The sequence below is a fragment of the Lonchura striata genome, chromosome 5, assembly GCF_050655825.1.
Source record: "Lonchura striata isolate lonStrDom1 chromosome 5, ASM5065582v1, whole genome shotgun sequence".
Lineage (NCBI taxonomy): Eukaryota > Metazoa > Chordata > Aves > Passeriformes > Estrildidae > Lonchura > Lonchura striata.
In genome coordinates this window covers 58,890,540-58,905,232 of record NC_140707.1, presented here as the reverse complement: position 1 = coordinate 58,905,232, position 14,693 = coordinate 58,890,540, and the positions used below count along the sequence as shown (strand labels likewise).

Here is a 14,693-nt window from a genome sequence, read left to right as displayed (position 1 = left end):
TCCCTCCGAATTACCAGGATTTTTAAATGAAAAGGCTCTCAGGCAAAGATATGGGAATGGGAGTAACAATTCTTTACTAGGAGAAACTAAATAACAATTTAAAAAGGCAAATGCAATTGGTACAAACAGAACTAGTGATAAAGTCCACAACCTGACACCCTGAGGAGTCGGGCTGTTGGTAGCAGTCCAGTTGAAATGACAGCTGCTCGTCTTGCAGTGGCTGATGAATTGCAGTTGAAGTGGTGCTCTTTAGAAGGGTATAGTTTTCTCTGAAGATCTGGTGGCAGTTGGGCCGGTCTTCCTCTGGGAATCCAGCAAAGGGGCCACTTCACTGGGAATCCCGCCAAAGGAGCTGCTTCTCTGGGAATCCCGGCAAAGGAGCCGCTTCTCTGGGAATCCTGCCGAAGGAGCTGCTTCTCTGGGAATCCCGCAAAGAGAGAGAGAGCTGCCCTGTATCCCCAGAAGGTACCACTTTATATCATAAAAGAGTGCTTGGCTTCCCCCTCTGGGTGGAGCATCTCACAGTGGGATGGTGTAACGTTACCAGGCCTGCAGTGAGTCAGTCAATGGGCCCATTAACAAACGATTACCTCTTCAGAGCAAACCATCGTTCTTGGAAGAGGTAATAAACCTACCCAACCTCCAACAGATGGCAAATAGAATACAAGCTTATCCTACAAACCAGAACAGATAGTCAAAGACTTTTTGATTTCTTCAAACCCCTCTTTTCAGTACGATGTATAAACAATCTTAATCTTTTGAATATTAAATATCAATATTGAGTGTCTTAGTTTCCAGCAGTGACCATGTGTGTCAGCATCCTGGTGAGAGGAGGAAAAGGCTTGTTTGCCACTATCATTGCAAATAACCGCTGATTTTGCTGAGCACAAAAGACAGGGTCTGTGTCCATCAGGTTTTTCTTGTATTTTCTTTTGGGCCACAACCACAGCACCACAGTTTTCAGAAGAGATTCAGAGCCACACCACAGTAATGCAGCTTTGTTCAACCATATTAGATGCAAATTTCTGCCACGCAATGAGAGGATACTTGAATTTCAAATCAAACTGAATTAACCAGAAATACATATAGACTCGGAAGCAGGAAAAAAAAAGTGTCCAGTCACATGGATAGAGAACAGAAGTTCTGAAGTCACTGGGGCACCCACAGTAGATCTTTTTCATGTTTAGGGACTAGACTGCCTGACATTACAGGGCCTTCAGTTTGTAAACCCATCTTATTTTCCCATATTCTGTAATACAATGCCTACACTGGGGGTCTATTATGACCAGGATTGCTTCTAAAAGGAAGAATATTTTAAATTAATTTAAACAAACTAGAATTTAAGAAGCTAGAGTCTGTGACCCCTCTGTTGAACTCCTTAAGAGCACAAACCCCACAACTGCCCTCCAGTATGGTATCCTTGCAACAAGGATACAAATCTGGTATCCTTGATACCACACAACAGAGGGGCTGCATGCAGTTCTTAAGCCCTTCCTAGTGAAATCTTACAACTTGTAAGCAAACACTCTTATAGAAGCAATACTCATCAGCAACAAAAAGCCTTTTTTAAACTGAGTCCTGGATGCCCTAATTCTTTATGGGCTTTCAAAAATATCTACTACATCCACTTAGCCTGCATATAACATTTATTTTTTCAGTTCAGTGGAAAATTAGAGACTAGTACCCTTATCTCACATTTGAAAGCCACATTATTTTTATTTTACAATCCAAATCAAAATTAAATGTTCTATTTCATTTGGGAGTATTTTTGAAAAAAATTAGGAACACAAAGGGAAGATAGGGAATTCCATGTGTATGCTTTATCTGGAATTAGGCCAATGATCAAAACAGTGAAGCGTTTAGACCATCCCACTCTAGAGAAATTGTTGAATGAACTATTTGTCTTAAAGAATGTGCCCTGCCCAAATAATGAGGCTCAAGACACAAATCCGTTCAAGCAAGACCAACTGAAAATTCAAATTTATTAATGCCTCCCATAGCTCTGTATAACTTTTGTAGGGATATCAGCTTGGCCCACTCTGTATTTTATGGGAGAAATCCCTCAGTGGTTATCAGGCAGTTGATGTTGGCAGACTGATTTATCACCGAATACCTGGCACATTCTTCAAAGTAGGAGTGGAGCCGTGGCCTCTCCTCTCAACATGTGGCCAAATTGCAGGGCAAGGGTGTTGGTAACACCCCTACAAATGTTCTGTACCTTCTCCCTCTCTCCCTCCCTCATGCCTTGGTGAATATTGACATATTCTTTTATGTAAGGGGATAATTTAAGCAGGATTGGATACGTCTTCCACCACTGAGTAACTCAGAGCCTACCTGAAAAATAATTCTCATGGGCTATTGGATGTGGGGGCCACATCCTGATAGGCTGCTGAAGGGCTAAATGCAAAGAATTTGTTGTTCTCTTGTTTCTCGTGAAAGACAGAACATATTTACTGGAATATAACCCTCCCTTATTATGCCATTTATAGGAAACACATATTCAGTGTTTATAAAACAGTTAATTTATAACAGACAAAACCAGATTATCAGTCTTTGGAAGAGCAAATATTTGTTCAAAAACTTCTAAATGGGACAGACATCTTAATCTCATTTTTAAACATAACTGATTGAGAAACATAACAGAAGAGCTATCTAATAGGTAAGATAAGATTTATATGAAGTATTTAGATTGTAAAGAAAATATCATAATATATTTTATATATATAATGCAATTTTATATATTTATCAATGATTCTCTAGATGCGATGTTTTAAATGGTTGTAGATCTTAATCTGTTTCTAATGGATTTTTGTCTTGCTCTAATGCTTTCAAAAGAAAAAGGCATTTGCACAAGAAGCGTCTTTCTTTGATATTGATAGAAATAAATATTTCTTAAAATGGAAATAATGTTCACTTTGCTCTGACACACATTTATTAATGAGCTCTCTGCTCTACAAATAAAGTAAGTTGTCTAAAATTAGCAATAAGCTTCACTCAGGTCTAAATACAAGTCTATACTGTACATAAATTCTACTTTATTGTTCCCAGAACTGTTTTTCCTAGTTCTAGAGGACATGCTCTGTTTCTAACTAGTAAAGGTGAATGATACAGCTGCTTTAATGTAAACTTTAAATGTTTGCAATCTCAGATTTGCAGTGATTACTTAGTGCAACTGCAAGGTTCTTATTTCCATGTTCACTGCACCCAAATCAGTAGCACATGTGTATGCGTTTGCCTGAGGATTCAGGAATCTTTCCTTGAGTGTTGAATAATTTGGGATAAACCTGTAAACAAGAGCTTCTGCATTTGTCCTGCCCTTCCCATCCAAAACCAGTCTGTGTGGGGTAGGCAGAGCCCTCTGGAAGGCAGCTCAGCACTTTGCCCAGCCAGTCCCTTCACATCTCCTGGGGATGCTGGCGGCCACTTGAGCCACGTCCTGTCCCAGAGCCCCCAGAGAGAGAGGCAGCAGTGACATCTGCCAAAGGCAACGCTGTGTGCAGGAATTGCATCGAGAAGATAACAGAAAAGATGAGGAAGGCCTTGTGCTCTGCAATACCTGGTGAGCAGTTAGGCCTGATGCTCTTTCAGAGCAAGAAACTGCTGCTGCAGGAAATCCTTTCCCTCTCATTGAATATGATCAAAAGCAAAATTTTCCAATCCCTGCCTCTTCACTAGAGCTGACTCTGCAGTGTCCAAGGATGCTTCTTCAAAGTAGGGATGACTCCCAGAGGAAAGAACCTCCTTCTTTGCTGCCAGGGCAGGTGCAGCATTGCGGCAGGAACAGGACCTCTGTGCCTGTGTTACTTCCTACAGAAGTGGGTCACTACAGCAAAAGGAATGTTCAGCAGTTCCTGCACTAACTCTGAGCTGGCTGCTTCAGCCTGCCAGGGGACAGTGAGTATCCCAGCACTCCAGATGTCCCATGCACTGCTTGGCTAGCAAGGCAGGAGCTGAAGTCAAGTCATCCCCTTCCTTACTCCAGTCCTGAAAACCCAGACACTGAGAATCCCATGAAAAATAAATCAAGGGTTAATGGGAAAGAAAAATAAATTTAAAAATATTCACAACATATTTGCTGCATATTTTTCTCCGTTCTCTGTCATGCACTCAAGAGCAGGCATAACATTCATCGATTTCACTGCCTCCTGATTAAGTCATGACAGCCCATCTGTGTTGCAGCAAGTACAGAATATGACCTATTATCTCACAAGAAAATAGCACACCACCTGACTGCCAAAAGCACCTCGTGACTTGGCACCCAAATGTCTCAGTACTCACATCAACATACCTTTCCAGGACTAACTCCCACAGCCTGAATCAGCCAACTGTGAAATTCAGCTGAACTCTGAATAAACCGGATAAAACCAGCTTCCCCATATGCCAAATCACAAATTATACAATGACCATAATTTGCTGCTACAGATCCTTAGCTTAAAAGGAGTAGTTAACAATTGCCACGTGATTCTAGACTGTTGAATCACTTACTACTTTAATGACAGGCCATTAAATCCATCTTTTAATCTCATTTACCCCTTTGCCCACTGCTATACAAAAGGAATCTGTGCAGGTTTGGTGGTCTTAAACACCCCATGTAATTTACAATGGGAAAATGCATCTCCAAAGATTGTAGCCATTCAAAATTTTTCCGTAAGGTGCAATTCAACACTACTTTATGGGAGAGAATTCATATATTGCTACATGGAAAGATGGATAATAATCATATTTGCACTTTATGCTTGCAAAGTGCATTTCATTTGCAAATTTACACAATGTCTGATGCTAAGGTTTGCCTGAGGTGTCCTGCAAGATCTGCCTGGTCTTGTCTGAACATTTTGTTGGCCAGGTTTCAGTATATACCCTGAAGATGCAGAAAGACCTCTGCATCTTTGACCTTTTGCATTCTGAATTGAACAAACTAAAAGTCATTTTGTCGCCTTTATTTCTAGGAAAAACTCTAAAGAGCTCATTACTGGATGTCAACATGAAAACAGGAATCTACATACTTCTCTTAAGTGAAATATGTTTTGAATTTATCCAGGCTGATATCAAACCTAAATTTCCAAAGGAGGAAAAAGAGAGTAATTTCTTGGAAAGAAGTAACATCAGTATTTCCAAAGAGTGGTATCACCACAAAAACATCTCTAAGCCTTTTGAACACCAAGGTTTTGAAGACCAAGGTTTTGAAGACCTCACTCTTCACAACTTCACTGAAAAGACTGCAAATTTTGGATTTAACCTCTACAGAAAAATTGCAATGACACACGATAACAATGTAATCATCTCTCCCCTTTCTGTGTCAGCTCTCATGAGTGTCTATATGATGGCAGCCAAAGGAGAAACACACAGACAAATTGTAAAAGGTCTAAATCTCCATGATGTGAAGGACAGAGTGGATCACCAACATTTACCAGCTTTGTTTAAACAACTGATAGGTAACATCACAATGAATGAAGAATTTCTCCTCGTGCAAGGTATTCTTTCTTTTATTCAAAAGGACTTCAAACTCAAGGAGTCTTTCCTGAATTTATCTAAGCAGTACTTTGATATGGACTTCCTGAAAGTGGACTTTGAAAATTTAACACAGGCAAAACATTTCATCAATCAAAACATTAACAAAATGACCAAAGGAAAAATCCCAGTGTTTTTTGAAGAGCTGGACCGCCATAATAAACTGGTGCTTGTGGACTACATTTTCTTTAAAGGTAATTGCTGTTTTTATTTTGCAGAATAATTATTTATTAGGAGAATCAAGACTCTAACTTAAGCTACATTAGGGGGAGTTTAAATGAATTTATATGTCCTGTTTTCTCTATGTCTTTATCTAAGTTTATTTTTTTTTTCTATTATGCTTATTTAATAGGAAATTATTTTTCATGGCAGGGAACCATAATTCGTCTATGCTGTCTTCCATACAATAGACTCTCAAAGGGAACAAAAAGCCCTGTATCAAACTATCTCAGTCCGTCTCCAAATTATCCCTCTTTATGACAGGAAACATTGTTTTATTTTCATTCACCCATTAAAATGAAAAAGTCTCAATCACAATAGTCTTAAATGCTGAATACTGGGCATAAAATCATGGACTGCTTTAGCATAGTACACAAAATCATTCAAACAAAAATGATTTCTCTATTTCAATCAAGAATCATCTGCCCTAGAGGAACTCAAGTACCCCATTATATTGCCTTACAGGGTGAGGGAAAGAAATGGGCAGAAACCATTCCGTGGAGAAGCCAGTGAATCCCCATCCAAAATATTGTATAATTAAATTAAATACAGGACACTGAACTGCTAGTAGAGAATTTCAGAGGTTACATGTTAGGAAAGGTCAGATGCTCAACAGGTATCAACAAAACAAAGGTAACATAAATTCTGAACTTGAGTGGCAACTAACCAACCTTAGAAAAATATCTCCCTTCTTTCTGTGCAAATGAAGCAGTTTATTTTGTGGATTACTTTGGGGTTTTTTTCCTGTAAAAATATTTATATACAATAAACATAAAATATACTGAAATTGTCATCCACCAATCCCAGACACAACTTATAGCCACTTCAAATAGATTCAGACTGTATCTTTTAAACTTTTTAGAACACTTTTCTGAACAAATCTAAACACACATAATTATTTAATTTCTTTCTTTCCTCAGGCAAGTGGGTCTATCCATTTAATTCCAAATTCACAGAAATTGAGACTTTCCACATAAACAAATACAGAAGTGTACGGGTACCTATGATGTTCAAGTCAGATAAAATTAATTCAACTTTTGATGAGAACTTAAGATGCACTGTGATAAAGATACCTTACAAAGGGAATGCCCACATGCTGATTGTTATCCCAGAAAAAGAGGGAGACTACATTTCAATTGAAGACCATTTGACTACAGAGCTTGTGGAATCCTGGCTTGGAAACATGAAAACCAGGTATTGCTTTGACACCCATGGGTCCTAATGTCTTTGATGTCTACTCCAGCAAAGCAACAAAGCCCGGGAAAGATTAGCTGGTCATCCTAAGCCTTTTCCCCTGGTAGCATCTCTGTGGCAAGAGGTATCTACAGAGTAGAGGTCCTTTAATGGCCTATCCATAGCCCAAGTGGCATGTGAAGTTTTGACTCCAAGGGGACAAAACTTCAGCTCATCTCAGTTAAAAATGTCTCTCTCTGTGAGGGCATGAGTCTTTCTATATTCTCCCTTAGGTCTCTCTCCTTAAATTAGTACTGCTGAGCAAAATCCACAAAAAATCTAGACATTTATTAAACATTTCTTACCAGAGGAAACCCAGAGGAATTGATAAATTTAAATATAAAAATGTAAACCCAAATGATTCCTGTGAAATGTAGTTCCTGAAGTGAAAATTCTTTCACCAGTCAATGAAGTAGTGTGTTGCCGTGGTATCAGGACACTGTAACTGCTGATGGAAGTATTTATACAGAAAAGGAAATTATTTCTAGTATCGCTGGCAGCCAACAGGTTAGAAATTATTTTCTGCCAACCTAAATGCTAGACTCTCCAGGTTTTGTCCCTTCTTTTTCTGTGTAAAGGTTAATTCCTGAGTAGTGTGCATTTCAGCAGTCAAGTGACTGTTTGCATTTAATTTTATTTTTTTTTAACAGAAAAGTGGATATTTCATTTCCAAAGTTTAAACTAGAGCAAAAATACAAAATGAAGAAACTGCTTCAAGGTCTTGGAATTAAAAAACTCTTTACACATTCAGCAGATCTTAGTCATCTGACAGATCACAAATATGTAGCAGTTTCACAGGTAAGCCCACTAAAATTATTTGCTGTTTGGATTATAATAGTATATAAAGAGCCAGCCAAGATGGTCACATGAATGTGTAGGGACACTAATAGCAAAATACCTCATCTGCCAGGTATGTGCAATCTACACACCTTAATCAGAACCGATCCCACTTCAAGTATGAGGTGTGTAGAGGTAAGGAGAAGTGACATCTCACAGATGCTCAACACCTCCCAAATCACAGGAGAGGATTCAATCTGCCTCAAGAGAAATATGGCTGGCAGGTTATGAGCACAATTTTACAAAAACTGTGGACAAGAAAGACAATATAAATGACAGTCAAATGGCAAAAGCCAGGGCAAGGAAGGAAATTCAAGGAAAGAACTCCTCATACACAGTCCAGAGACAGGTACACTTCTCAAAATATAAAGAACCTTAGAAAGTTTAAATAATAAAGTGTCAAAAAGTTAGCAGTGAGGGAAGAGAAGTCAAAGCACTCCTACTTTTTCTTCTATATACTACAGAAGAGAGAAAACAGAATCTCACAGGAAAGAATTGGCATAATACAGTTGCACTTCAACCCATATACATCTTCCACTTTGTATGCTGAAACTTTCAAAGAACCTTTAAACATGTAAAGGCAAGGGCAGTGAACAGCCCAGAAGACAGAAACACAGCCCCACGCAGAAAGAGGAGTAGAAAGTGATATTTTGTATTGCTGCTTAAGGGAGAGCACAGGTGAATTTGAGAAGACTGATGGAAAACACAGACAGAATGAGAAGCAGCAAAGAATGGAAGACAAAGGACTTGCCAATCACATCAATATCAAGAAGGAATGTCTATGTGACCAGAGATGTCTTATGAAAAAGAAACAGCTAGTCTATAAAAAGGACAATTTGCTGATAATAGAAAATTAAAATGCATGGTCAAAGAAAGGAGATGAAAGACAAAACACACAGAGATACTTGTACCCACAAGTATCTTCCTTATAGAAGCCTTTGTGATTAGCCAATTAACAGGGTGGGATAATAAATACTTCTATACAAGTTTCAAAAACTCTCATGCTTGACCTACAGGTTTTCAAAATTGTAGTGGCTTAACAAAACAACCTTTCTGGGAAGATCTAACATCCTAAGAATAAACTGATTAAAGGGATAAAACTGCAGTGATTTTCAGTTTGGTATGAACTATTTCACTGTTGGGAAATTTAATGGCGATCTGCGACTCTTTTCTCCCTTCCTCTTGATCACATAACTTTCATGCTGATTCTCAGCTGTAGAGTTGTGTTTGCAGCAGTTAACTCTATTGTGTTATGAAAAAATCACACTTTAACAGGAGCTGCTAACTGATATTAGAAGCAATATGTGCATCAGCTACGAAGTGCCAGAAGAGCATCCTGTCCCTGGGAATTGTGAAAGACAAAAATATTATTTAAGAATATGTAGCACAAACCTCAACACTGGTGAAGCCCTTCAACTGTTTTCACCTAAGTAATTCCTAGAATTATGAGTTTAAGAGCTGTAAATCCACAAGATCACCAGGCAGTTCACCAGTACAGATACTAATACAGCAGAAGCACACACAGATATAAGCAGGCTGAAAGAACAAAATGGAAAAGATGGAAAAATGAAAAATCAGATTCTGCCAGGCTGCAATTTCAGTGGGTGTGGAAAATATTCAAACCAACCCAGGACTGTGCCTTATTGCTCTACATATTTAGTCTGTGCTACCATATGTACAAATTAGAAATATACGGGGGAAAAAATAAAGATTGGTGCATTTCCCTCAGCTCTCACAAAGTCAGCTGTGAATGACATATCTGGCCAGTCAGTGTTTGTGACTGGTGAAAACACATTTCCTACAATTGAGAAACATCTTTGCACAGTTAGGTGTCAAATAGGAGCACTCTGCACAAATGCAATGGCTGTTTCATGCAAAACCCCTGATCTTTAAGTGAGGTCTGTGCTCAGGAATGTGAAAACGTGCAATGACTCCTGAACTGGCATCCACACTGTGAGCATTGTGGGCATAGTGGCTGTGCTGACTCCTCCACCAGTCTAACAGAGGTAGATTGCACTGAACTGTTCATTTTAATGCATAACAGAAGCTTTCTTCACCTGGAAGAATAATCTTCATGTTAGTATTTACTTCTGTCACATACTTATTTCTACCTTGCACTTCAGGTTGTCCAAAATGCAGTTATTGAAGTGGATGAAGAAGGAACTGAGGCTGCAGCAGCAAGTGCCTCAGAAATAACTGCATTCACAGTGCCTCCTGTCATCAAAGTGGACCGACCATTCCTTTTCATGATTTTTGAAGAAACTTTTAAAACATTACTGTTCATTGGCAGGGTGATTGATCCAACAGAAATGTGAATAAAGGTAATAGTTTCTATTTTTTGGTATGTAAGAGGCTTTATTTTTATTAATTTATTTTATAATAAAAAGACACTGAAATGTGAAATGTGAAAACCCGTTTTGTCTCTCCTAGTTAGATCATGCTAGCAATATTTTATTAATGCCACACAACAAGCTAACTTCATTAAGGCTCAAAGCAACAAAAATGTGACTTGTAAAATCTACCTTTGGTAAAAGAAAACCCAACAACCACAGAAGTGAAATTTAAAAAAATCAGTATTTTCGTGAAAAATCTGAATAAAAAGCCCCAGACATTCAAATGCCATAATATTCAGGAAGCTCATTCCCAAACACTGCAGATTCCTCAATGTTAGCTTCTTTACAAAGAGACTGAAGAGCCCAGTGACCTGAGTGTTAGCAGAATTTTGCCAGTTATGAAAACAGAATGAGTATCAAATCCTAAAAGTGAATTCTTAACCTTTGTCTAGAGATCTTTATTTCATAGAAAATAAGTCTATCATGAAGTCTGCCTTGTGAGTGTGACCTCTTTCAAAGCATTTATCCAGACTACCAAATCACCTCATTTTCTCAGAGTACATGATGTGCCTTAAAAATATTCTTTGCATTAAAAACAAAATAGTCCTGAAAAATAACTTAGGCATTCTGAGTTTGGAAAAACTGGCCTGTACTATTTCATAGCACAAAGCTAGCCCTCTCTTAAACCCAGACTTTCTACCTGTAATATCATCTAGACACCAAGGTGAACTATGTAACAGGGCTCTATAACTGAAATAAGGCACACTTTGGTAGGAAAAAACATACCTCTATTAAAGTACAACAAATTTATTCACAGAGCTGATCCTAAAATCCAAAAGGTAATGCCATGATGTTTCAGAAAAATATTTCAGAAATATTTTCAGAAAAATATTTCCATGATCTAACCACAATTTCCTTTATTCAAGTAGAGCAGTGCATCCAACAAAATGACTAAATCATAACATTTAATAGATTTTAATTAGCAGAGTCCTATGTATAAAGTATGAAACAATGAAAAAGCTGCTTCTAGGTTTATGTAATTAACAGATGTCAGCGTTATTCTGCTTGATCATATAACCCTCACAAAATAATTGCCCAAAAAGGAGCAGAAGCCTTTTCAAAATCATTTGACAAGGAACTTCACAGGTGTCTATCAGTAAACATAAGATACCTCTGCTAGAGAAGATAGAAAAGATACATTATAGGGTAAAGCTGGTAAATCTCTAAAAATCACCTCAGTTACCATTGCCCACGACAGCCCAGACACTGATGTACCTCACTGAAAAAAGGACTTAGGAGGCAGGCTCTGCTATTTGACTAGACTATGAATGTGCATCTAACCTAACTCCAGACTGCATTACAAATATACCCAGAAAGAGAATCACTCCTTCCTGCCACTGGTCTATAAGAAAACCAACAAATGCCACTGCACAGTTGACCTTCAGCTGTTATTCCAGAGCTACAGCTGACCAGCAGGTACAAACAGTGCCCCGAAGGGTTCAAATGCACTGGTGCTGTTTAGCAGAACTAACCCAGAAGTAAGTGGCATCTAAAAAGACTGCTTGGAAGTAGGTCTGTAGTGCAAAGGACTGATGAAAGTATGCACAAGACACCAGAGGTATTGCACAAGGAAAATGTCCAATCCACAAAATGTCTAAACAGAGCATTTAATGATTACATTGAAGGAATTTTAGGTTATTGAGTAGAGTATGTGTTATCAGCATTAAATAAATCAATAAAAGACAGACTGTTTAGAGAACTCATTACCTGCTTATTAAGGGGAGAAAGAGCTTCAATTCTCTGAACTTACTGGTTGCTCTGCAAGGCATTGAAAGGGCAAACACAGTCTTGAGTCCTGTTCTACAGCTGGCTACTGATGATCTGAGTTTGGTCCCTGCCAAAGGTCAGATTAAGAACAGCCTGAGCAGTCTCCTGTGACCCAGGTGAGCAGCTGTAGCTGGCACTTGAGTCAGCTGTGCCTGGAAAACCAGGAGTATCTGCCTGCATTAATGAACCAAAAGCAGAACCCAGGAGGAGCCAGCCAAGGTCACCTGTACACCTGTACCAATACTGAATGTTAAACATCATAAAACTCAAAAAGCTTTTAAAGAAATATGTGATTTACAAAATCCTATGCCAGGCTGCAGAACAAACTGAAAAATTAAGTATTTCCACAGAACCCAAACAATGCCTGTGACTTAAGACAAAGAATGTTGCTAAATCTACCTGAGGCGTAGGAAGCTTAAGCATTGAGACAGTGCTTAATCCAAAGAAACATTTTGTACTTCACACAAGACAGCATACATCCAGCATTATTTCTATTTTAAATAAATACCTTCCATAGGTAAGTGCTTTTATTTATTTTAATTATAAAAGATGCCCTGAGAATTATTTTTTCAAGAACATGCATGTATAGCATTGTCCTAGGCTTTATTTTGAGTAAATCATCATTCATGTTTTTACATTATAAAAAGTAACCACACACACATATGCATACACAGACCAAATCATCTTTATCATAAACCAATAGATTTAAAAAACCATATATTTCTCATATCAATATATTTATGCTGCCTCCATTTTGAAAGAGAAGCTGACAATAGCTTCATAATCCCTCTCTCAAGTATTGGCATAAATAGAACTTTTCCAAATATGATTGCATGTTTTTCCACATAAATTTTGACAGAAACATTAATGTTATTACAAACAAATGCAGATGACATCACTGAACTATGACAGCTTACAATAGCAGCTGATTAAAAACTAGATTCATTATTATAAATTATTACAGTGAAAATACAATTTGAAATACTAAAATTAAAACAAGTATTTATACAACAAAACATATTAAATAAAACTTTTTTTTTTTACATAATCCAGAAACATTTACTTTTAGATTGCTTTGAAACTTACACAGAATTTTTTATTAACTTAGTACTTGTAAAAACATTAATTCCAAATTCACAGCACAATGCTTCAAAAGTCTATGGTTTTTAATAGACTGATCAATGGTTCTGGACTTTGGTCTTAAATTAGGTGTGCAGATCTTTAAAATGTGGGATTCCTTTTCCATATTCATAACAATTCCTTCAATTTCTTCCTTAAGATATGAAAGCTAAGGGTTGCTAAGATTGTAAATAAGTCAATTAAATAATGGATATGTTCATTCTAAATCCAAGACTTCAAACTACAAAGGCATAACTGAAGAAAACAAAATCTCCTTAGCTGCAGCAGTTAAGAGCACATAGCTGAAGTTATAGCTCATATCATTTCACTACGATGTTAGAATTCGGCAACCATTACACTGTTTATCAGAACATATTTTACAGCTTGGAACTTTATTAAAAAGATTTATTTTAATTTTTTAACATTGCAGGATGCATTTTATTTAGTCCAGACATTAGAGACTCCCATCTGCTGCTCCCACCTTATTCCACCAGAACGTTGCTTCCTCCAGTCTCTGCTTCCCTGATTTTTCTGTCAGATGAGCTAGGAATTTGATTTTCTGTTTTTTCTTATACAAAAGAAGAAACACACATAATATATTGTTACTATATTATTAAACTGCATAACATATTACACTGCTATTGTGCAGAACATTTTAACTTAATTCTTAGCTGCTGTACTTTACAAATTATGAGCCGCTCTATTTCACTGAAAAAGCCAAAGGGATATATTCTGAGGGCATTCTCAAGAAGGGTGAAGTCCTCCATTCAGGTGTCTACAGAAGTTCTTGTAGAGATCCATCTGAGTGAGATGATTAAGGTGGCACAAACAGTCTACTCACGGCTACAAAAAGTGCCAAAAGTCTGGCACATTATAATTTCTACATATTCTGTTGGGTAATTTCTGGATTTTTCACGCCTGAAATTTTTAATCTTTAGAGACACTGTTTTTCAGTTTCAGAGTTGTAGCTGTTAATTAACAACTATTTGTATCAGACAGAAATATTCCTAAGAGGGGGCATAACTTTTAGAACTCTTGGAAATATTAATTTGTATCAATATTTTATAGTATCATTTACAAGTAACATGATATAGTGTTCTTTTTTACTGTTTTAAAATTGCTGAATATTTAAAAACTGCATATATTATATGATGATGTATCAGTGTCAGGATACCTACTAGCTTCCTAATAGAAATGAGACACAAAACAGAAGCCAGTCCCACTGGAAATTAGAACTTCTAGCACCTTAAATGTCATGATGAAAACATGATTAAAAGCAGTAAGAAGCCAACTGAAAGTGTAGTATATCAGTAGCAGAACTATTCCATCTTCTGCTTAACTTTCTAAGAAATTATATGACTGGATGAAAGACATTACTTGAAGATACTCATCTTAAACATACAACTGTTACATCATGGTTATGCACCAAATTGCATATCTTATAGATCAGTTGTGAACATCTTATAAAATACTGATATTTATTTATATTTATTATTGCATAAAAATTAACTTTCTAATAATAAATTGGAAATTTCTAATAATAAATTAGAAAATTAATTTTTATCCAACAATAAATATACTCCCACTTTTTGCAAAATAGAAAACCTGTACCACACA

The 14,693-nt window shown here is 37.2% G+C and overlaps 2 protein-coding genes across 4 annotated transcripts in view; one reads left to right on the top strand and one right to left on the bottom strand.

The window, feature by feature from the left end:
• Window positions 1-14,693, bottom strand: part of PPP4R4 (protein phosphatase 4 regulatory subunit 4) — a 79,662-nt gene that overhangs the window by 8,297 nt on the left and 56,672 nt on the right. For 2 of the 3 annotated variants that reach the window (XM_085580667.1, XM_021541296.4), the window contains one exon: window positions 12,480-13,644. In XM_085580667.1, coding sequence (XP_085436793.1) covers window positions 13,531-13,644 — 114 coding nt within the window. In that variant the 3' untranslated portion in view covers window positions 12,480-13,530. Of the gene's footprint in view, window positions 1-640; window positions 13,645-14,693 lie in introns of those variants that run through there. The other variant, XR_014955739.1, reaches the window with a different exon arrangement.
• Window positions 4,982-10,200, top strand: SERPINA10 (serpin family A member 10). Its single transcript, XM_021541298.3, has 4 exons — window positions 4,982-5,702; window positions 6,648-6,921; window positions 7,611-7,758; window positions 9,921-10,200. Exons 1-4 carry the CDS (start codon window positions 4,982-4,984, stop codon window positions 10,110-10,112), a joined length of 1,335 nt encoding a protein of 444 aa, XP_021396973.1. The 3' UTR covers window positions 10,113-10,200.